The sequence below is a fragment of the Phragmites australis genome, chromosome 4 (assembly GCF_958298935.1).
Source record: "Phragmites australis chromosome 4, lpPhrAust1.1, whole genome shotgun sequence".
Taxonomy (NCBI): Eukaryota; Viridiplantae; Streptophyta; class Magnoliopsida; order Poales; family Poaceae; genus Phragmites; species Phragmites australis.
The window spans coordinates 33,258,259-33,283,737 of record NC_084924.1 but is presented as its reverse complement, the minus strand read 5'-3'; the positions used below and the strand labels follow the sequence as shown (position 1 = coordinate 33,283,737).

At 41.3% G+C, this 25,479-nt stretch overlaps 1 protein-coding gene across 1 annotated transcript; it reads right to left on the bottom strand.

The window, feature by feature from the left end:
* Positions 1 to 18,232: 18,232 nt before the first annotated feature.
* On the bottom strand, positions 18,233 to 24,644 carry LOC133916175 (probable galacturonosyltransferase 7). Its single transcript, XM_062359730.1, has 9 exons — positions 24,153 to 24,644; positions 23,879 to 23,907; positions 23,640 to 23,750; positions 22,137 to 22,224; positions 21,397 to 21,470; positions 20,670 to 20,971; positions 19,983 to 20,340; positions 19,355 to 19,897; positions 18,233 to 19,090 (listed from the first exon to the last, which is right to left on the bottom strand). The coding sequence occupies exons 1-9, from the start codon at positions 24,268 to 24,270 to the stop codon at positions 18,803 to 18,805; spliced, it is 1,911 nt and encodes a 636-aa protein (XP_062215714.1). The 5' UTR covers positions 24,271 to 24,644; the 3' UTR covers positions 18,233 to 18,802.
* Positions 24,645 to 25,479: the final 835 nt, after the last annotated feature.

Here is a 25,479-nt window from a genome sequence, read left to right as displayed (position 1 = left end):
CTCGCACCCTTCCCTGCGTGGTTGTCTCAATCCCTCTCAATACATGCATACAATTAGAAGATAACCAAAACAATTAGAAGATAATTATAATACATTCATATAGTTTATTTACAAATACAAAAGCAGTTCACATGCATACATAAGCTATATACAAACACAAAGTAGTTCACAAGTTAACACACATCAGCTATATACAAAGACAAACATAGTTCTCTGATTACACTAATTGAACAAAGGATTGCCAGCCTACTTCTTAGGCTTCTTCACCACCTTCGAGGACAATCCATCATCATCATCCTTCATGTGTTTTAGCAGTATCATCGCAAAAGAGCTATCTTCAAGAAACACCTCACTGTTCTCTGGGTCTGGTTCCATTCTGACTATCTCATTTATCATCCTGGAGCAGACAACTTGGACCCAAAACATTTGCCCTTGTTCAATAGACGATGACGATTAAACCCAGTCTTGCAATTCACAGATATATCTCCATTTTCATGGATAGAAATAGAGAAGTTTCCTTCAGGGATCAAACATCAGAGAACATGGTTCACTAGATAGTAACAATCAATAATGGTGGCCCTAACAGCAGCGAAAAAAACATACTCAATCTTACCAAAATTGACACCAAGGTGATGGACTGTCGACTCAGGCATAGGAACAACACCATCCCCCAAGCACCTAAGGTCACTGAACAAACCCATAGTTGTTACATGGCAATCAAAGAAAAAGATGAGTTGCTATTTCAGCTTCATTGTGTTGGATCAGAGATAGCCAACAAATGTACTATGATATAACTAAAACAAAACTGATGAAGCTCTATCAAAACATAAAAAGAATTGTTTTACTTAGGATACATACTGCAAACATATTGACATGTAACACTCACGTCAAATCCCTGAACAATTTTAACATTCAACTCAGGTACAGATGGAAACCTAACCTATCATCTATGATAGAAATCTGTATTAGGATTAGATCACTCCATAGACTATAGGCGTGGAGTGGACAGATTAAGGGATTGAGATAGGGTGGCGTGGAGTGGAGGGCGTGAAGGGGCGGAGGAGGTGGAGGTGTGGAGGGGTGTGGAGTGGAGAGCATGGAGGAGGTGGCGTGGAGTGGAGGGTGTGGAGGGGCAGAGATGGGGGTGACGCCAAAAATATAGGGTTCCTGCACCCTCGGGAAATATGTAGGGTTGCAGCATCGGAAACAGTTCTTGTTCAAGGCCATTTCGGATATTATCGACGCAACTTGAGAGCATCGACACCACTGTATGAAGCCATAATGGTGTACAACGCGTGAGTTAGGGCGCCTAGCCTCCCATGGAAAACCGCAATAGTTGCTACAGAACCTCAAGCGATGTGCGACTATTCACACCCTAAAATTGGCCCAGTCTGCCGCATATAAATAAGGAACTTACCATTGTCATCCTCAACACAACTCAAAACTCAGCCAACATTACAACTTGCCACCTAGCCTGCAACGCTGATGACTCAACAAAACAACAACGTGGTAGTCATGGAGTGGGCAAACCTCCCGTGGCCGGCCCTTTGTGCAATTACTAATTGCTTTGACGAGCCGAGGGACTTTGTGTCCTTCAGGGAAACTTGCTCTGGGTGGTACAACAACGTACGGGTCCCCTCCTTCATAGGTCACAGAATGCGAGTCAAGACCTTCGAGGGAAGCTATCTGATAGGGTTCGACTGCAACGACGATTCTGCCAGCATCGTAAACCCGCTAATAGGATAGGTGCTTAGGCTACCTTCGCTGCCAGAGTGGGCCCACTACCACAACCCGAAGGGTTTCTTCATACACCCGAAGCTGGGAGATGACGCAGAAAAAAGTCATCATCATCTACGCGTGCTGCAACCGCCACATCATGTATGGAGAGCGAGTTGAGCAAGCGTCATGGTGGCTAGTCGGTAGCATGAGTGGCTAGACATCGAAGCCAGCGGAGGAGTTGTGGTCATGGATATCCCAAAGGGGAAGAAGCTTCGCAAATGATTCAAGCGGGAGGTCATGTAATCCTCCTCTGAAGCACCATGCCCGGAGCTCCATAACAAGATCATGTTCCAGAGCTGGGATGACACATGGTACATCCTAGTCGGAGAAAGGGCTTCACGAGCCTTCGCAGAGGATGTATTCACTTCTTCAAATGGCTCAACGGCCAAGGCAGAGCCCAATACTACGTATGGTAGTGGGGCATTGTGGCAAATGCCCCAGCCATGGACCAAGCTGTCCCCGCAACACATCAATGGGCGCCGATCACTTGGTTCGTCCAAGTCTGGAATAGACTGCCATGGTAGAGGAGAAGAGGGATTAGCCTTCACTCCATGCATAGATATATTGTATAGGTCATGCAGAAACTATATTTTTATGCCCGTTGGAAAGTACTCGAAGGGTTGACATAATCAGGCAATTAATGTATTTTGTTTCTTTTTACACAGCTTGACGGCGGAGGGCTATGCCCTTTATCTAAATACATATACAATATTTTTCGTAACCTTTGTTTCATAACAGGCTAAGTCCTACCATTTTTGAGAATTGACTTCGGCCGATCGAAAGGGGAGACCGAGGCTAGGGTACCGCCTCACCGTCTAAAGATTCTCGGCTTTAGTCTGCCAAAGTTAGAATAGAACACATAAACCAAACCAGTTCAAATAAAAATGTGCACACCAGATAAATTGGTGTGAACAAAATGCTAGCACCGGACTATCCGGTGAATACAATCTTTAGAAACCCTAGACTTCAAGTTTTGTTCTCACCAGATAAATTAGTGTGAACAAAATGCTAGCACCAGGGTTTTATGTTTACGCCGTACAATTACTCAGAAGTGTTTTAGAAAATCCTTCTTAACACCGGATGTTCCTATGACCTACCGGAGTTTTGCTCTTTGTCCGGTGTTCACAATCTTCTGCTGCAACTCCTCTCCTCCATCTTCTATACACTATATGATCTAGTGATGACACCGGAATATTCACCGGACTAAAAGTCAGAGAGTAAACTCTAATTTGAACTCACCAAATGATCTTGCATTTAAAATAAGCTATCACGGGACTATCCGATGTGTTGTATTAATTTTGACTCGATCCAAATTTGAGTGTCAACACTAGTTTATAAGTGCTAATTCCCTAATTCCAGAGTTCATACTTTACAATTAGGGATGAAAACGGACTGGAACTGTCAGAAAACCCCCTACCATTTTTACTTTCACATTTTCTCAGCCGGACGAAAGTAGAAACGAGATAGGTAGGAATGGGAATGGCTGGGACATAATCAGAGGGTCAAAAACAAACGAATCCAATCAGAAAAATATCGGTATCGATCGGGATTCGAAAACACAAAATGGAAACACCGACCCAGGACCGGTCGTCCCTGCCACTGCGAGCGAACCAACCAACCAAGCTACCACTCAGTCTTCAAGGCTTATGTGGTTGTATCTTCAAATCTTGTATTGTTTGAGTAAGTATTGATAAAAAATGATGTGTCATATGAATCGAAAAATCATATGATATTTTTTACTTTCATGTGACTTGCTGAATGAATTGATTCCTTAAACTTATTAGTTTGGTGTTGTCTGAAGATCATGTTAAACTTATACATGTTGACATGTCTTGATGGTTCTTTGGGTCGGTGTTTCCATTTTGTGTTTTCAACTCCCGACAGGTACCGGTATTTTTTTGATTGGATTGGTTCGTTTTTTACCCTCCGATTATGTCCCGACCATTTCTGTTCTCACCTATCCCGTTTCCGTTTCCGTCTGGCTGAGAAAATGTGAAAGTAAAAATGGTTAGAGGGTTTTCCCATCTGTTTCATCCCTAATTGTAGAACTACGGAATTAGGGGATTAGGGCTTATAAACTAGTGTTGACACTCAAATTTGGCTCGGTCAAAATTAATGTGAACACCAGATAATCCAATGATAGCTTGTTTTAAATGAAGGATCATCTGATGAGTTCAAATTAGAGTTTACTCTCTAACTCTTAGTCCGGTGAATATTCAAGTGCCATCACTAGATCATCTAGTGTATAGAAGATGGAGGAGAGAAGTTGCAATGGAAGATTGTGAACACCAGACAAAGATCAAAACTCCGTTAGGTCATAGGAACATTCGCTGTTAAAAAGGATTTTTTGAAACGCTTCTGAGTAATTGTATGACGTAAACATAAAACTCTGGCGCTAACATTTTGTTCACACCGATTTATCTAGTGAGAACAAAGCTTGAAGTCTAGGGTTTCTGAAGATTGCATTTACCGGATAGTCCTGTGATAGCATATTTTTCACACGGATTAATCCGATGTGCACATTTTGATTCAGATTGGTTTGGTTTTTGTGTTCTATTTGGACTCTTTCATATTATTGACCGAATACGACTTGTTTATGGCATATAAATGCGTCCCCCTACGTGGGAGGCTTGTTGGGTTGGACAATCCCGCATGGTTGGGATGTTTTGGCCAAGTTATTTTAGGAAATAGCTAGAGACTCGATTTAAGGATGAGATAGAGTCCAATCCTTGATGGAGAAGTCCATTCCGCCCCTCATAAATAGCTAAAGGGGTGTAGGCCAATTGAAACAACACACAATCAATCTCTTATCAATACAGTTTTTCTTTTTGTTCTGCTTTTTTCCCTAGTTCTTCAAACTTGGGTACGGTCCTCACATTCTTGGCCATATTCGAGTAAACACATATTAAAAGTCATATGTATCAACAAACAAACATATATAAATAATAGTTCTCACAGGTCACCCCCTGAAAAGTCGGTCGAGTTGAGTCAGTCCGGTATCCCTCTACCTCTCCTGCAATGAGCACCACATCTCTAAACAGATGGCTAATGGCTTTTGTATGTTCGAGGACACCGGGGGTGAGGGGAGGGGTGATGGTGGTGGAGCGGAGGACCTGGCCACTCTTGATCAACCGCAGTGTCGCCTATGCTCTAGGCTCGCTGACGTGTCAAAGACATCAAAGTCCGATGCCTGAACGCCACTACGGTTTGAGCCTTCGGCCTCCTCCGCAGCGCACTGATGGGCCACCCTCTTGTGGTCATCCACAACGTGCTAAAGGGCCACACTCTCGTCCTCCTCCTCGTGGGCATGCTTATGGGATGCTGCTTCTTGGTCCTTCGTAGCACACAGCTGATGGGCCAGCCTCTGATCCTCCTCCTCCTATGCACGCTTATGGGCCGTTGCTTCTTGTTCCTCCTTCACATCATCACTGGAAGGCCATTATGTCAAAGAGTCATCTGACGGTGCCAACTCCGAAACAAGGTTGAGGTCGATGCTCCATGATCCCACCTTCTGCCCCACCTCGGAGGTTGAGAGGCCTAAAGTTAGCAGTTGAGCACAAAGGCCAGGTTAAATCGGTACAAGACACATTACATTACTTATCCACAAATAAAAATAGCTTGTCCATACATGAAAACAACATAAGATATCACATATCTAGCACTCTGCTCCCTCTACTCCCCCTAAATATCTACCTCTTTGGAATTCAGGGCCGAAGAAGAAAGAGGCATTGTTGTGGCGGTGAAAGGATGAACCTCGAACCTAGAACTAGAGCCGAAGCCAGAGTCATGCTCAACCTTGTTAGAAGCAGAAAGGGCATCGAAGTCAGGAGACGAAGGTCTCACAGAGGAAGTAGGTGCAGTCGCCACAACAAGATCCTTTGGAGCAAGTGCACTGACAACAGGAGCAAAGTAGGTATTGTCACCACAATAGGATCCTCCAAAGTAGGTGCACTGACACTAAGTGCAGGAGTAATGCGATCGCCACAACAGGATCCTCCGGAGCAGGTGCAGGAGTAGGTGCGATCGTTGAGATAGAAGTACTAACATCAGGAGCCACTGAGACAGATACCACAAGTACTGGAGAAGTGGGTGACTTGGAGCTAGAAACCACAACACTCTATGTGGCCATCTCCTTGGCTATCTGCGCGTTCACAGGCCTAAGTGTTAATTCTGTCGAGCTAAGTCCAAACTCAGACTGCTGAACTGGAGGTGTGGGATGAACTGTGGCACTCAGACCAGGCAGAGTCGACCGAGGTGTCTCCTCAAAAGTGAGTGGAGCTATAGACAGAGGAGAGGACACTTGAGAGGTAATTGGCTGTAAAAAGGGTCCACCTGGTCAAGGCAACAACTCTGTCAGAAGAAACAGAAACAGTGGGATCGAAGACAGGGGCGTCAGGATTGACCCGCCAATAGTAGTCAGTGGTGGAGTCAAAGATGGAGCTGGACCAAGTGTTGGCACTGCAAACTAAGGTGGTGGTAATCTGATCTACTGGTGCACATGACTGATGCAGCCAGAGAAGATCGAGAACATGTTGATCATGGAATGTTGAACTGCTGCAAGTGACACCTCTTGCCGCTGCGTCAACTACTCTAGCAAAGATGTCTGTCACTCCTCTTGATGTGCCTAACACTCCTCCAAATGTTGGGTGTGCTCAACCTGGTGTTGCTGACCCTCAATCAGTCTCTTAAGAAAAGCGGCAAGCTCTGACGGCTGACTAGCTATGGCAGCAGTGACTGTAGGCAGTGACGGTGCTAAAGCTGGTGTTGCAGAGTGCGAGCCACCAGCCTCGTGGTCATGTGTGCTGCTGATAGGAGGTAGATACTCAACGTCATCATTATCACTGTCATTGTCAAGGTCCACATCAAAGTAAGTAGGCGACTGTGTCTCTACCTCTGCAAGTGCTTGGTCCTCCTGAGAAGCTATCTCATGCTCCACCTCAATGAGCTACTCCTGGGCCTGCCTCATGGCCTTTTGTCCATGGTGTCTGTCTCCTAGTGCGGATGGCCTATTAGGGTGGAAATGTGTCCTGGACGATTGGTACACCTGCATGTACTCTTGGTGGCAAAGCTAGCTCAGAATGTATGAGATGAAGTGAGCGTATGGCTGATGTTGAGCCATGCCACCGAAGATCACGTCCTCAATTTCACAAATAAGAAAGTCCACAATATCAAACTGGTCATGACTGAGGATGGACAGAAGATGCCACTGCTGAAGACTAGTGATGGCCTCGGCATTGCTGATCTGTGGCAACAAGCTCCTCCTCATTGCTAGGTGAACCACCTTCGTCTAAGGAATAAGCAAGTAAGGCGAGCGGTTCAATCCAGCATAGAGTGGCTGTTGAAAAAGTGGATGCATCTGATTGTTCATAGGGAAGTTACCACCAACCAAAGCACAGCGAGGTGGATTAGCATCCCCATAGACTATGTTGTGTAGAGACATGTCACTCTCCTCAACTCCAAGCATCTGAGCTAGCTGGGGTCTGTAGAGTCTGAACTGCCAGCCATCAAACATGAACTGAATATAATCTCGACTCTCAGGAATCCAGACTGTAGCATATAAAACTCTGACCCAATCCTCAATAAATCTGTCATGATCTGAAAGCAAAGCAGTCAATCTAGGGAAGGGATCAAAGTATACATGTATGTTCACACCTCTCGAGGCTCTGTACATACCACCCCAATACAGTGCCTTGTGGTCAAAGAGCTTGATGTGCATCAACTTGTAGGAGACATAGAAAACTCTCCTGAAGTAGAGTCCAACACCTCGGATTGGCTTGAGTATCATGACCTTGTGGAAACCACTCATCAACTGGCATAAGTCCTAGCCTCTTGATCCTATTGGAGGTATATACCCTCAGATCATGCAATAGGACCTCTGATTCATCTGATTGTATTGCCTCCTGCTCCTCCTCACTACCCTCCTACCCACCCCATGTATGCACATGGCCAGAACGACAAGGAGCTGAGAGAGGTGTCTGACCGTCCTGTTGTGTACTCCCCCTAGCTCTCTAGATCCTCTGAACATGAGTTGTGGCTGCAAGAGTCGCCTGAGATCCTCAAATCCGAATGGCACCACCACCCCGTGTCTGTGCCTTTATTTTCTTTGCGTTAGGCACCTCAATCTCCTTTCCCTTTCTCTTTCTCGGATCACGACTCATCTGCAAGAGATATAGTAGAAGGTCAACAAAAAATATGTCTGAGCTAATACACATATATGAAATGTAAGTAAGGATAAGCATGAGGCACAATTGAGCAAAAGGCAAGAATTAGAGTTAACAACAAGGCGCATTGCATCCAATTCAATGAAATTGGAATCGATGGTGGAGTGACCGAAACACGGCAGAGAAGCCTGGCGGTGGTGAAACCCTAGGGCTAGGGTTAGTCGGTGGCAGTGGTGATTCCGTGCGGTGAAGGCATCCGATGGAGGCGAGGATGGCCGGAGGTGGGAGAGGGTGGTGAGGCGGACCCCCCGGTGGAATATGGAATGGCCGGTCAAGATGAGTCAAACGATATGACATGTGGGGCCGCAAAAAGTGCTAACACCGAAAGGTCTACTGACCACATTGGAGAAAACATCGAGCAAAGAGTCAGAGAGCTCGGGGAATAGTTCTCAAATGAGACAATGAACACCGGACGATAGGACGTAATCACCAGACAAATCACCGGATAAAGGCACTGAAACATGGTTCTACTCAACGGACATTATGCTGATTTTCAAAAATAAACACCGAACAAATACACAGAATCCAAATACAGTGCACAAAATAATGACAATACCGAATTGTCTACTGAGTAACACTAGATAAAGCACCGGATAAAGACATAGTAGAGACAAATGGCACTGCAGGCGATATTAACACCGGATGATTCGATGTGTTCAACAGACAAATCACTGAACAAATCACCAAATGGCACTGCAGGCGATATTAACATCGGGTTATAGTATTATGACATCTACAAAATATAATCAATTGAGTTCACATCTCAGAAACAAATTGCATTCACCGGTACTACATCACAAATGAGTTCATACTGAGTTTGCATCTTAGTTACAAATATCACTACCGAGTTCACATCTCAATTAACACAGAGTTAAAATTTAGGACACCAACAGTACGAATACATACTGTGAACAAAAATACCACATCACAAGTTACTCATCATCACTATCATCGTCAAGAATAATGAGACTTTCATTCTCACTAGCATACTGCCAGTTAGTTTTGTCCTCATCATCAGAGTCGCTTTAATCCAATGCAGCCTCACTTTGTTTGCGAAGGTCATAAACTACACTTAAAGGAACGATACTACACTCCTCAACGGTTGGACTTGGATTCTCCTAACTGTCTACATTAACTTGCACTTGACATATATCAGAGTCATCATCTTGGTATGCAAGTCCACTGCCAGTGGGTCCTGACTCCATGTTAGTTTCAGTGACACTCCACACATGCCTATGTCAAATTTTTGCATAACTCTCCAGTTTCCACCATACTTGGTGTATGGCAAGTATATTACATTTTTTTGCTTGTTGTGCTAGAATGAAAAGATCATTTTTTTTACCAGTAACTTCCATTGTTAATGCTTTTGAAGTATCCATCATCTTTAATCCTTGCCTTCTTTCCTTCCAGATCATATCAGTCATACCGAAATAAAACAACTGATCGATTGATGTCCAAACTTGAGTTATACTGCAACTAAATAATTTCTTTGAGACAACCATAAAAATTAATATTTTCTCCATTATGTGTACCTTCAACCATAACTCCATTGTTCTGTGTCTTTCTATTTTTCTCACGATCAAGTGTGTGATACCGAACACCGTCAACAATACATGCTGAATATAATCAAACTCACAGATCTGGTTCGCATGCCAATGCATATAGGTCATCACTAACCTTTTCTTCCATCACATAACATAGTGTTGCAATCTGTACAACAAAAATATGCAACATGGTGAACACCTATATACAACCGATCGTAGTTTCATCAAAATTTGTGCAGAAAAACTCACATGCTTCTTAAACCATGTGGCAAATGCCTTCTCATGCCTTATTTAAAGATCTTGAGTACCATCATTCACTAACTCTTGCCTGCATAGCATGCAATACCATAGTTAATTCAAAATTAGACTTAAATCATAGGTTGTATAAAAAAAATCAGAAGTGTACAAGGGATTACATACTCCATATATGGCTCAACCTCAGGACAATTGTTTAGCACATACCAAACCATCTTGTCATAATCAGCTTCAAGATATGTAACCCTCGAGACTCCAAGTAAATCAACACCATACTAGAAAATAGATAGATCACCTTTTCTTAAATCAACATGCTATCTATTTCTACCCTTCTAATTCAATCGTGTCTCAACATCATCAAAGTATCTTGAGCAATATGCCTAGCACTCATTTGCAACATATGCTTCTGCAATGGACCCTTTAGGTCTTGCCCTGTATCTCACAAAATGCTTTAATGTACATAGCCTTCTTTCGACTGGATACATCCATCCATATTGTACTGGGCCTCTAAGGATTGCATCATCATGTAAATAAACAGCCAAGTGCACCATAACATCAAAGAAGGCAGGAGGGAAATTTTTCTCAAGCTTGCAAAAAATGATTGGGATCTCAACTTTCAGTATATGCAAAACAACTAACTTCATAGTTTTTACAACATATTTGCCAAAATAAGTTTCTCAAATAAACAATTGCTTCATATATCTCCTTATCTATGATTCCTCAGACGACAGTAGACAAAATCCTTTGGATAAGGATATGACAATCATGAGTTTTCAGTCTTGGAGTTTGCATCCATCAATAGCAATACATCTTGCTAAGTTAGAAGCATATCTATTTGGAAATTTGACCTCTATTATAAATTCACAAAATGCCTTCTGTTGGTTTTTACACATTGTATAGCAGGATTTGGCACACTGTATGAATCTCCATCATGCTTCAAATGATACTATGATCTTATGCCCATGTCTTCCAAATCAAGCCTAGTATTAAGCGTGTCCTTTGTCTTCCCAACAATGTTGAGAAATGTTCCAAGAAGATTTTCACATATATTTTTCAATGTGTATGACATCAAGATTATGCCACAGCTTCAAACTTTTCCAATACGACAAGTCAAACAAACAAACCCTTCGGCTCCAACATTGGTAATCAACTCCCCGCTTCCTTTTCTTCCCTCCAGGATGCTTTCCTGGTCTAACATATTTGGCCTTCTCCAGTTGCTGTAGCAGCTTCTCTGTACTAAATTCCCTTGGCTTCTCACATGTTTCAGTCTGACCATTAAAAACTTTCCTTCTTCTCCATGGGTATTCCCATGGAAGGAAACAACGGTGCCCAATATAACATATCTTGTTCCTTATTTTCTTTGAGAAAGGATCTTTGTCACAACGTACATAAGCATAAAAACCTTTTGTGACTCGCCCCGATAATGTGCTCAATGCTGCATAATCATGAATGCACCATATAATAGATCAAACATTCTACCACTAAATGCATCGTAAGTATGGACACCCTTCCAAAGATCAAGCAACTCTTCAATGAGAATCTCCAAGAACACATCAAAATTCTTTCCTAGAGAACTCGGACCAGGGATGAGTAAGGTCATCATTAAGTTGGATTGTTCCATACATTCCCATGGTGGCAGGTTATAAGGCACAACAAATACTGGCCACATGTTGTATGAGGTTATGTTGCCAAATGGATTGAAACCATCAGTTGCCAGGCCAAGTCTCAAGTTCCTAGCATCTTCTACAAACCACCCAAATTTTCTATCGAAGTATTTCCATGCCTCACCATGAGCTGGATGGCTAAGTTCATTCACCACCGGTTGTCGCTTCAACTTGTGCCATTGTACCTCCTCTGCTGTTTTCTTAGAAGCAAACATCCTCTTCGGCCTTGGAATCAATGGAAAATGTCTCAATACCTTCTCAGGAATGCGCTTGCTTCCATCTGCATCTTTCCATCTTGATGCACCACATATTGGGCACTCATCATATTTTACATAGTCCTTCCAAAACAAGACACAATTATTCTTGCACACATGGATTGAATCATATCCAAGTCTAATGGAATGAAGAAAGTTCCTTGCTTCATTGTAAGATGCTGGAAGAGAGTAAAGATAACAACTTCGGTAGTGCAGTAAATGTAAAATTGTTGATCCGATATAATGACTTATACGAAGTAACTTCACAACAAATAAAAATCTAGTAAAACCAGCACATCTAGGGTAAAGTGCACACTTTAATTCTTCTATTACACTTGCAAACATTATTTGCCCACCACCATGGCCTTCAGCTGTGTACATCTCCTCTATCATATTAGGAATTCTATAATCAGTGTCTTCATCCTCATTGAAACCCACATCCTCTTGACCACTAATATGTTCATCCTGATGGTGTGAATTTTCATGAACTTCAGCATCAAATGCTTCTCCATGATGGATCCACCTATTGTATGTGCTTGCCACCCCATCAATATGTGCCTTTCTAAATTTTCTACCATTTATCCAACTTTTGTCCATCTATCAAACATTCAAATAAGGAAAAATTAACAGCTCATTACAGTACCTAGAATAAATCAATATTACTATGCATGCTTTATAAAATCTTTGTACTATGCAACATAAATCAACAAAAAAATGGTTCCCTGACAGAAGAAATCATAAAATCCACAAACACATCCTCAATTCAGTTATTTACTAGAATATACTCAAATTAAACATTGTACTATCTAAAATGACATAGACTTGTGCAACAATCTACAATATCACCATTATTCAAGCAAAATCTAGGCACTAAGAAGCAAGGGATGTTACTGAAACCAATACCGACTGGAGGGCATCCATACTTTCGTTGAAAGATTGAATGGACCAGCTGCTGCAGCTGGATGACGTGTCGCGTGGGCAAACGTCGCTATCGAGGAAGACAAGCCCTTCCAGGGCTAATGTGTTGCCCCGGAGGCGTGGCTGCTGCGCCAACTTGCACCACAAGGCAGTACCACCAGGGTGCACCGCTGTCTCTGTCGGGATGCATCACCTAGCTATGCCGCCACGGGGCACCGCAAATCTGTGCTGCAAGGTGTGCACCATCGCCTTTGGTCTGCGCCACTGGAGTGAGCCGTCATCATCACCGTCTCTTTTTTTAGGGAGTGTGCTGCCGTCTCATCGCTGGGGGCGCGGTCTATTTTCTCAACAAGTCATTAAGCAAACTTGTTGCTCTAGCCTGCAACTGACACGTAGGCCATAAATTTATATATATATATATATATATATATATATATATATATATATATATAACTTTAAATGTCAAGGATTCGAACTCCCTCCATAGCTCACTGGTAGTGCTGACCCTTCTCATCCAATCGGTCCTAGGTTCCAACCTTTGGATGGGTTGTTTTTTCTCTATTATGCCTCCCTACTTTTCACCTCATACTCACATGTGGGACCCTGGCTGACTGGTGGGCCATGCTTGCTTTATCCACGCCAGAATTTTATGACAATAGAACTTTGTCACATGTGCTAACTGAACTCTTATGACAAAATTGTTTCATCACAACACTTTGGTGTATCAGTCTGTGACAAGTTTTGTTTGGCCTGCGTAACCGTTGTACCACTATTCGTCACTAAAATACAGGGTTACAGCCCCAAATTAATTTTTTATGACACTTTCTAGAAAAAAACATTATAAATCAATGACGATTTACAACATTGTCATATAGTTTTCATCATAGATTAGCAAATTTGTTGGTGTCAATGTGGTGATTTATACACATTGAAAATGAAGAAGGTGACTCATTTTAACTTTACATTACTAAGATAATAGATAGGTCTTGTTGCTAAGCATTACAAGATTTAGTGCACTATAACATGTGGTTATGGATCCAAGTTCTTGCAGAGTTTAATCCTATGTATCGCCACCAATACCAATGGTGGGGGAACATGCCCCCACCCTGCCAACAACAACAACAATGATGTAATCTTTAGTAACAGAGGCAAGAGATTGGTCATCTTCACATCTATGAGGAGATAGAAAAGGAATAAGAATGTCTTAGATGTAAAGAAAGAGGGCACCACATGGAGTATTGCCCATATATTGCCAAGAAGAAGAAGCAGGACAAGCTCAAGGAAAAAAAAAGAATGAGAAGAGTAGGAAAGGGAGAGAGAAAAGGCACTCACAAGTATTGTCAAGTGAGTGGATGTAGAGGATGATCAAGCATCAATCTCAAGCTTAAGCGATGACGACGACGATGATGTAATCTTTAGCAAGAGATTTGGTCACACTCACCATCAAGGAATCAATTTTTGCACCACTTTTATCGTCATTATCATCCGTATCATTTATCTAGCTACCTTCCATACTATAGCTTAAATTTCGTCACTTGACTTAAATGTTGAATTGTGTATTCCACTATATGTATGCACAACTTTTAGGGGGAGTTCAGTCTATGTTACAAGGCTTCATGAGTTTTGATTCATATGCCATCTACATCCGAAGGATCATGATTTGTCAAGCTCATCCTTGTGCTTTTTATGTTTTCCATTTTGGTATTTGAATTCAAAGAGAGAGAATCATTGTGACCAAAAGAAGTAAGGTTCATTTCAATTTGGTATCAGGAGCACTTGCATGATTGGACCAAAGGGAGAGAAGAAATGATCAACGTATTAAGGGAGAGCCTTATATTCATTATAACCATAAAAGGGATGAAAGATAAAAGAAATAGGTAAGATTGAGGTAAGCAAAGGTATATGCATATTTCATTGTATTTTCAATTGGTATCTTCAATTCTTGCTCTTATCATGCATCCAAGCAAGTAGTTCTAATTAATTCTATTTTTATCTCTTGCTTTGGTTGGTGTTGTCATTAATTGCCAAAAAAAGGGAAGATTGAAAATCAATGACCTTAGCAATGTGCTTTTGTGTTATAACTATTTATTTCATCTTGGCTAAGGTGTTAATTGGATAATTAGTTCTACATGGATTTGTACACATATTTTTTATTCCTGTAATATAGGATTTGCATCTTCCTATATTTCCTTCTATCTGTATCGACATAATACATTCAGGCATTGATCCATTTTTGCAAATTCAACTATAATTACCCCATGATTTTAGCAATTTAGTGTATATCCATTGTAGTTGTTCTATTCAATACACTCTTTGTGAAATGATAAACCTATTAATTCAAAGAAATCTACTACATGGGGCCTAAATATATAGAATTTCGTGGCTTGTGTCAGAATGCTAAATTTGTAGAATATCGAGGCTTGTGTTGGAATGCTTTTGTCTTGTCCTTCGTTGCTACGCTTAGCATTCAGATAGTCCCCAGAAGGGTGGCAATTGTCACTTGAAGCGGCTCACAATAGTTGCCTTTGTCGAACCGGTTCTTGTGGAGTACAGTTATTATTGTACACCAATCGGGAAGTCACTCTACAATAGGTTGATAGACCCCCAACCGATATACTCGGATCAGGCCACCCAACCAGTCTACCAATTGCTTTGGTTCTTTGCCAATTCTAAGATGTAAGGGCTAACTTGTGATTGTACGAGCTAGTTAGTTGATCATGTTAACTTTGTTGAATTCTTACATCACATATAATCCTCATTTCAAATGACTTCATCTATTTCAATATGAAAGATTGAGTAGATAACATTGTGGGCTCATTAAATTGCAAGGTGGATACTACAAAATAGTATAATATTTTATTTAGTTTCTTATTTGATTTTGCAGTGATGATTGCAGAGGCTAAGAGGAAAAAAGGTGAGAGAGGGCAGGGGTGGTGGTTAAGAACACGCACATCAAGAACCACCTCTTGGTGTGATGTTGGAGACGTGAGAGTACAACTCCATCCACTAGAGTTTAAATCCTAGTGCCCATGATTTGCACAGAAGCGAGTGCTTTAATAGTTTTATATGTAGGTGTGTGATAAGATGTGCACTCGCTGGTGTGTATAATGTGTGTGTGTGTGTGTGTGTCATCCGCGTAATAAAAAAAGAGGAGGCATGTCATGGGTGCTAGTGAGAAGCTAAGAAAGAGAAAAATGATTTAGCATCAATGCTAAGAGGTGTAAATATTGTTGCCAATGTTAGAATGCATGATGCTGATGCTAAGGCTTGCTATCAGTGCTAACTTCACTTTAGCAATAAAATTAAATATTTTATACCAGCTTAGTTAAAGGATCAAGATCCCAAGGTGGGGTCAATTGGGTTCTAAAAACTTTTCCAACAATTAGAAACTAAGAGTAAGGAATTAGAACAAACTTAACCTATATATGTGCTCTAGATTTCTAGTGAGTATATCCAACGCGTAAAGTTTTGCATCCTAATTCCATTCCTAGTCTAGCATGGCAATTCTATAGATGTAAATTGCACAAATTAAATACAAGAAGGTAATGCTCAAATATAAAGAACAGGACAAGGGTCTAGTTCCATCTTGATCTGTGTAAGGACCAAACACTCTCTATCGGTAGTCCTTCTCCACTCTAGATTGGTGGACTCCAAACCGACGCATCATCATTTTGGGGGTTCAACACATCATCACCATGAAACTCACCAAGATCAAACACCACCAATCCATCTAGGTGATGATAGCAACTAAAAGTAACAAGCCAAAGACCTCACTTGACCTAATCTAAGCCAAAGAGATGAATGGGTGTACACTGGCTACTCTCCTAGCACTAATGATGTCATTAATCTTCAATTAAAAAACTTGCAAATCACTTAAGTGCTTCTTCTTCCTCTTGACTCTCTGATGAAGTGTATACACTCACCAACCAGCCAAGAGGGCTTCAATGCAGCAAGTGAAGAGGTATTTGTAGCCCTATTGAAAAACTAGCACTATTCACGTACTGCAGAATCTTGAGTCATCGTATTATGTTGTGGGCCACTGCATCATGCGGTGAGTAGGAACTCCAACGTTCATAAAAACTAGCTATTATTGTTCCATAGAACTCACTACGTCATGCGGTGGATGTCCGTCTTCAATCTCCAAGTTTTCCCAAACTCTCTGGGAGCTCTCTAAGAAAGAAGAATGGTGCACCGCAAAATATGGTGACTTCAACCACTACATCATGCAGTGATTTAGCTCTGGTCTCCCCGAGTTGCAACCTCTGAAACAAACTTATGGTGCACCGAACCATAGGCCATCGCATTATGTGGTGACCGCATCATCTGAATCTTCAAAGAGGTTGCCCATCTATCAAGCCTCACCGCATCACCACATCATATGATGACTATAAAAAATCTAGGGACATCCAATTCAATCTAATATTTGTCCCGGTTTTGACTTCTTCACTTTATTAGGCTTCAACTGAACTACCTAGTGCTAAACTCAACCGTTGTGCATCATAAATACCTCTCTAGCTCCAACTAGGTCAGACTACTATCTTCAACCCATTTATAGTACGGGCAAAGAAAAAACAAAGAACATATCTACTTGTAAATGTCAACATCAACTGCTTATGACACTTATAGTCTTTAATCTTCGCTCATATCCTTTGACAATCACCATGAAAACCAATATTAGGATTGAGAATTCTCAAGAACCGTCACTGTGACCTAACTCTCAATGATCCTTCATAAAACAAGTTAGTCTCCAACTAGGTTAGACTACTATCTTCAACCCCTTTATAGTACCGGCAAAGGAAAAACAAAGAACATATCTACTTGTAAGTGTCAAATCAACTGCTTATGACACTTATAGTCTTTAATCTTCGCTCATATCCTTTGACAATCACCATGAAAACCAATATTAGGATTGAGAATTCTCAAGAACCGTCACTGTGACCTAACTCTCAATGATCCTTCATAAAACAAGTTAGTCATAATGATTTTGTTATCATTAATCACTAAAACTCAAATTAGCACCAATCTAGAGAGATGTAGTCGTAGCTAGGAACAATGCCATGGAGAGAGAATGGTGAATAAACAAACTTAGCATCCACCTCAAGGGGAAATGGAGAGAGGAGCAAGATGATGGAGACATTCCTCAATGCCACATCAGCATATAGTCTCCCATGGATACCAAGTCAGCAAGGCAGCACTAGACCTGTTTAAGTCGCTTATACAAGGTTATGGACGAGGATGTCCACTTTCCAGTTTGACATACTACTTGCACTCGCAAGTTAAAAAGACTAATCATACAATTACTTCTGAGTCATGCTGATTGCCACCTTGAAGTTAGCCTGTCTTACAGTTTCACAAGATTATATCGCAGCATGGTTCAAGAGCATCTGTCAAGGTAACAAATAGCCGATAGCCAGGATATAGCGGATTAGCATCAGGGTAACATATAGCTGATAGTGGGCGGATTAGCACTCTTAAGCTCTAATAGCAAGTCCCCAAGTCTCGCCACATAGTGCATCATCATAGATGTGGACAGTAACACCGATTCGCAAACACAGCAAATCCCAAAATATGAAAACGGAAAAGAAATTGCTGGAGCATGAGGAAATGGATGAATATTCAAACAGAACAGCTGTCAATCTCGTTTGGTATTTGATGAGTTTCTGACATCATAATATACTTTCCATCAACATAATAATGGTAGAACAATCAATGTGCAACAACTAAGAACAAAGAATTTGAATTTAACCTGTGTATGCCCTTATTGACAGAAGGACAAAGGAAGAGGGGTCAAAAGAAAAAAAGGGAAAAAAATAACTTGCATCAATGAGGCAGAAAGCACCAATTTCAATTAAGGTGCCGCAATCCCTCACCGATCATCCTGTCTCATAATCTAGATGGTGAGTGTGGTGCTCCCTCTTACCTGAAGCCTCGCCACCACACATCATCGTTGTCTACTTCATTATCCTTCAAACATAAGACTAACTTCTCTAACTGCAGAAAAAACCATCCATCGAGCTCACTAATTTAATGAACAGATGGTGTTGGATCTACTCTGTCAAAATTGATGGCTACTGACTGATGGAAGTGCTCGTCCTCTTGGTATATAGTACAGAAGCAGTAGACTAACAATCTACTGTCAAATGCTCTGGCTCCCAGGTCCAAGTGCACTATGGACTTACATTGCACTCATCCATGAATCGCTCATCTCGTGTAAGAAACCTCTTCCAGTACTTCCTATAGTTCGGTATACCCAACTCAAGCCACGGTTTCATATTACCATTGTAGTGCAATGATGCAGCAGAACTCTGGGCAACTTCTACGTCAATACCATAGTCATATCCAAGTCCAGATAAAGTCAACGTCTCATCAAGAGGATATACAAGATGCTGGAAGGAAAGCAAGCTTATAGGCAAAGCTGCAGTTCGTAGTGAAGCCTCATCGTCACTGTTTCCAAACTATAACAAAATAAAAGTAAAATAAAAAATAAAAAATTGATCAGTTCATGCAATATTTATAGAACAAAGAAATGTATTTTCCAAATGTTGATGCCAAAATTAATTTAAAGCACTCAAAAGCTCAAGTATCATAATAGGTCATGATTTCGTGGTAGTCAGCAAACTTGCTAGCTAGAACTTCTGGAATAAAATAACTAGATAAGCAGTCCTACTTGAAGTCATGATTTAGAATTTAAACAATGGCGGGATGAGAAAGAAACCAACCTTCCTCAGTAGTTGCAGGTAACTCTCTGTAACATTATGCTCTCTCCATTTGTCCAAAGCAATCACATTTACCCCAGACATCCATGCACAAGACTGTGGATCATAGATTGCCCTACCCAGAAGGTTCCTCAATTGGCCAAGTCTCAGACCACAAAATTTGACAGCACCGTTAACCTTATCTCCCATATCAAGATTCCACAAGAAAGAGAGATCACGTTGAACAACCACATCATCATCCAACACAATTACCTTTTTTAAATCTTTGAATATTTCCGGAATAAAGAAATGTGAATGACTGAACACTGATAAATACTCCATTCTAGTCTTTTCAGTAGGCCACTCAAAGCTACTGATGAAAACACGAAATTCCTCGGGTAAATATAACTGCTGGGTGCCAAAATCAGGGTAACTCTCCAAAATAATTTGTTCATAGTTGATAACATCGACAGCTGATTCCCTGTAGGAGTTTCTTGCAAACCAGTGTTTCATGGCATAGAAATTTTGAGCATCAGTAAGTACATGAAAGACTACATTCTTGGTATCCTGCAAAAGGCCAAAAAGAACATCAGCAATGCTGAGGCCAGAAGATGTGCTCCTAGCATAGAAGTGTAAAACACTGTTTGCATACCTCAGAACTACTAACAGTTGAGTTGATGACAACAGAAGCTGCAAGAACATTTTTAGATAATATAACATAGTGCCTATGGTCTGGAATGTTAAACTTATGGACAGGAGAGTCATCTGAATCCAATGGAGTGGATTTAAAATATTCTACTGTCAATCTCATATTAAGACAATGATGACTTTTGGGCATGGTGTGAACACCAAGGTTGTATAGGTATGCACTCTGCTTCATATGAAAATGAGATTCATCCTCTGTCATATGAAGAATCTGGCGAAGCTTTCTGTCGACATTGTTACAATCCACAGTGCATGATTTAGCTCTTGCTATTGATTGGTCCATCTTCTCTATCTTCTTTTTGATACTGAAAGCACATGTCAAGTATTATTCAAATGTTAAAATCAACACAGCATCGTGATTGGTAAATTATTTTTGGCTCAAGCTTAGTTTCATTTCTTTAACGGCGTGAATTCAATATTTACACTCACAAAACATACACAGGTTAAAAAAAAACATCTTGAAAGAAGAGTGCTGGAATGCAATTAATCAAAAGTAGGATTTTCAGCCAAATTTTGTCTGCAAGAGAACCTATGTAATGCAGACATAAGCAAGCCTTTCATAGTTTCAAGTTATAAGATCAACCATGAAACACAGTAGACGTGAAAACGATAATCATGAATGATAAATACTCACAAGGATGGTAGATCAGCATCAACAATGGATTCACTGAGAACCCTCTCATGTTCTTGAATATTTTGCTTCAATTCACGAGACAATGCCTCCTTTCCTTTAAGTTTGGCAATGCTTGGGTAGTAAGACCGGGCTACAAATAGCTGATCTTTCAGTCTTTTCACTATGGCATCTTTCATAACTTCTTTGTGTTCTATGGACCAGAGACAGTAACTCCCAAATTCAAGTTGACAAGCCTTGGCCTTTTCCACCTCATCAGCATTTTGATCTCTGGCACCCCTAGGCTTGCTACGTTCAATAACACCCTGGGAGCAACATATGTTTAACCAAAAGTAATGTATCAATACACTTCTCATTAAAACAAAAGGAAAATTACAGCTGAGCTAAGGTTGGAGTTAGCAAGTGTACATATTGATGATAAAGTGAAGCGAAGTTTCAAAAAATAAATCACAGTTTTTAATCATTTACTATTTCTGTTCTTTTTTACTTTACGTTTTTGACTTTTCACGGTCTTCGAGATGTGACTTTGACCATTAATTTTAATAACTTCATATTAAGATATAATGAAAAACTATAATATTATGGATGCATTTCTAGCGACAAATCTAATAATACAATTACAAACATATAAGTGGTCAAGCTTTAGACGGCACGGATCCTAGGATGTCAAGTAAAAAAGAACGGTGGTAGTATTTGCTTAAAAAATTAACTAGCTGAGAGTCATCAGTACTGTTGTGTGTTGAACTGGAACTGATACTGGCTTCACTTCTGGCTTTGGTTGTTCAATTTTTGGAGGGGAGAGAACTGCATACAGCACCAATTGTCCCATCAGTATACACACGCCAAATCAAGTAAATCATGAGTACATCAAAAGACAAAGACAGACGTATAGAATGGATGGATCACAAATCAAATATAGCTTCACCTCAACAGAAGACCACTTATGGCTAATGATCAGTGGGGAGCTTGCACCAAAATTAAGAAGGGGCCACGTCAAAGGATCGCATACTAATCTTTGTATAATTAGCTGATTTATTACCTAACACCAATGCTATCTAATGGTTTTGAAGTTATTAGGAGGGAGCTCCGCCAGTGCTAATGATTATATCCTAGGTAAAGACACAGGCATTCGTTTAAAATTTAGAAGTGATTTATTTTAACTTATTTGTCGTACAATGTATATACTATTCCACGCATGAGTGTACATATTGCAACAAGTACGGAGAAGATAGTGAGATATTGAAACATAGTAGAGTTAAAGACCATCTAGATTTCATTATCGATCTTATAAAGTGTCTCGCACAGCCCTAATAACTGTTTTCCTGCAAAATTCCAAATATTTTGTACATATTTTTTTTTATTTGTACACACTAGAGTTACTTTGCACATTTTCTGTATTTACTGAATTTTACATTCCCATAGCTTCAATTAAACTTCATTTGATGATGCTTCTGCTGTACTAAACTATACCTGTTGGTTTAGTGCTAACTCTGGAAGGTTCACTATCACTTTTGTGTTGCAAGTCTTTACTGCTCCTGGAAATCTTCTCAAGTGCATCCTGAAAAGAGGGAAGAGAAGAAAGGGTTAGGGACTTTAAAATCCATGTGGGAATGTTACTGAATGTAGGGATCATTGATAAAAATAAAAGAATGCATTTACTAACGCTACAGGCATATATTTTTCCGAGCCATCAAGCTCATAATCATGAAAAAGAAACTAGGGCTAAGGAGGGATTAAGTATATATCTGTGGGGTGGTTTATAGCTGTTGGATTTGGTGGCTCAAATTATTTTGTATACACTTTCAATTGTCTAACTTGGTCCAAGAGAAGTAGCACAGAAACAGGAGACAACATGCACCGCTATTGGTGTGTGCTCCACAGTCCCTTGAAGATGACCCTCCAAGTTGAATGTGCTTATCTCCAGTACCAACCATATATTACACTAAGATACTTGCTGCTTTTTCCCCGCAACTTTTCTGAGAGTTATGCACATTTGTTTTGCGAGCATACCTTCTGTATTTGAAGAATAAGAAAAATTGAACACAAATACAACATATCCCTGAACCTCCCTTTTTTTATAAGGAAATTTGCAAAAACCCACTTGCATGATAGGGGGTTTTCATTTACCCACTCACAACAACTTTTAGTTCAGTCTTACACCTGCAAATTTAACGTGTTTCAGATACCCCCTTGGATCCATATGTCGCTTTGACCATCACATGTGTGCGCCATATGGCCGCAGATCCAGATGTGTGGCCTCCATTGGCTCGTCCAGCGTGGTGGGCGTGTGGATTGGCTCATCTCCATAGCTCACGACGATGAGCATGATCAGCCCGAGTTGACCCGATCAGCGCGATCACGATCAGGGCGATCACCGCGATCAGCGCAATCAGGCCCTCTACACTAGGCAGATGATCGGCACTGGCCAATTCAACGCTAGGCAGATCAACGTTGGGCAGATGATCGACGCTGGGCAGAGGGGCGTTGGGCAAAGCAGCGCTGGGGCGACGAGCTCAGGAGTTGGGAGGGGAACGATGCTGTGGAGCTGAGCCGTGAGAGCTATGGAGAGCAGCGCGGTCACGCGTCGTGTTCGAGGGGTTTCTCAACCTTAGTGAAATGCCTCGGGGACGTCTCTCCCCATGGGTCGAGTTTTTTTATAAGTGAAAATGCGGAAACAAAGTTCAAAACTGATATTTGGTATAGTAGTGGAGATATATATCACATCTGACATTATCATCAGAAAAATATATTTGTTCTAGTTCCAGTCCTAGTAGTAGGCATCTATAGTATGCTTATTGTTGACATAAAAAGAGAGCAAATAGGAACAATAGCTAAAATAAAACCAAATACTAAAGCCATGGAACAAATACACAGTCTTATGTTTCATGAGCATGTCAACATCCACCAAGTTATGCCTTGTTATACAATTTAATGGCTGTCATGACATAACAAAAGATTACAAAATGCACTGACCTGTGCCTCTGCATTGACACCAGTACTAACAGCAGCACCCTCCCGCCTCACTTCATTTACACCGCCGCCACTTTTCACCCCCAAGCGATCGAATGAAGGCAAGTCAATCTCCTACATCCAACACAAACCAACATGATAGCACAAGTCAGAATTAAACGCATCCTTCGACATATTCATTAAAAATTTCCGTCAAAACATACGAAAAAATCTATATATGTTTTTGAAGAAACTGTAATTACCTGCTGGGGGCGCTCATCCGTCACATAAACTGCATCACAAAAGGCGAGCGAACCAATCAGAAAACCAACCCCCCAAAAATCCCCAAAATAGAACAAAGCAACAACAAAATCACCAATACGCTGCGCTAAACGACAACAAACTGAACAACGCTCCCCGGAACAGATCTGCCAGGAACGGAGCCGATCCGATCCGCGCCGCCGCCCGCATTCCCCACATCCGGGGGCCTCGCGGCGCGGGCAGCGATGAGGTCAAGCGATGACGAGTCGAACTCACCGGTGGGGAAGCGGTTGAAGAGGAAGGCGATCGGCACGAGCAGCGAGCAGAAGACCAGCGCCAGCACCGCCAGCCGCGGGCCCCTCCGGCGCTTCGCCGGCGGCGCCGTCGCCTTCATCGCCTCCCCCACCTTCCTCCCACCAGCGCCACACCCGCTTTAATCCCCACCGCCACCGCCACCGCCACCGCCTCCTCCGCGTCTACCGATCATACATACCACCACCGCCACCGCCACGACACGGAGGGGGCAGCGCAGGCGAACGAATGCCTCCCGATTCGGGCAATGGCGTGGGCCCCGGGCGGCTCCGGTGGGTTCGATCGGGGGCCGCGGCGTCAGGTGCTCGGATTGGTTAGTGTGCGCGAGAAGCAAGGGGAGAGCGTCGTAGGGAGGAGGGAAGATTGGAGGGGAAGAAGGGAGCAGTGTATCTGTGCGGCGTGAGGTTGAAGGAATAAAACGTTTTTGCGGAATGCGCCATCGTCTGCATCTCTCTTTTTTTCATTTTATTATTTCCTTTTGTCTTTCCTTTGGGGATTTTATGCATGTATTTGCTTTCCTGGTCATTTAACTCCACAAATTATGAGATCAACGGTGGTGGGACGACGGATCTGTTGCGGCCTTTATTTTTCAGTTCCAAGCCCCAGCCCTCTCTCTTTCTTGACGCTTCACGCATGTGGTGCATTGCCTTCTGCGTGTGTTAAAATTAACAATTTTTTAAGTGCCAAAGAAAAAAGATATCATATATGTTAAAAATTATGTGAATTATTGCGGCCTGCACATTATAAGAGGCCTTCAATATGTTCAAGCTACAAATGTATAGATAAAATTACTGTAACTCATTTAGTATAAAAGGCAATGGGGTGCGAAGCACATGCCATAACTTAATCAAGAGATATGTAAGCAATTAATTGTGCGTAGATTCAAATAACAACATACAAGCTTTATGCAATGACTAGATTAGATTATTAAATTTTTTTACATGCTATCGAACTAGATTTATGTTACAATGATACACGGAAGGGAAACAACATAATTAGCACGTGCTCCATAAAACCAACTTTAGAAAATATGTGATGGTTATTTTGAAATGTGGATATATGCATATAATCTAAGACCACGTGAAAATTAGCAGGATTCGACTCCATAAATACTTGGTTGGATGAAAAAAAATTACAATGTGAACCATTTGTATTTTTGTCCTCTAAAACACTATCAGTTTTACCATTAACTCATCCACATGTCATTTAAACCTAGCATACTCTTTAATAACCGAAACAACATAAGCTGGTTATGCCTTTGTAGTTTAAGCGAGTTTCATAGATTCTAGCC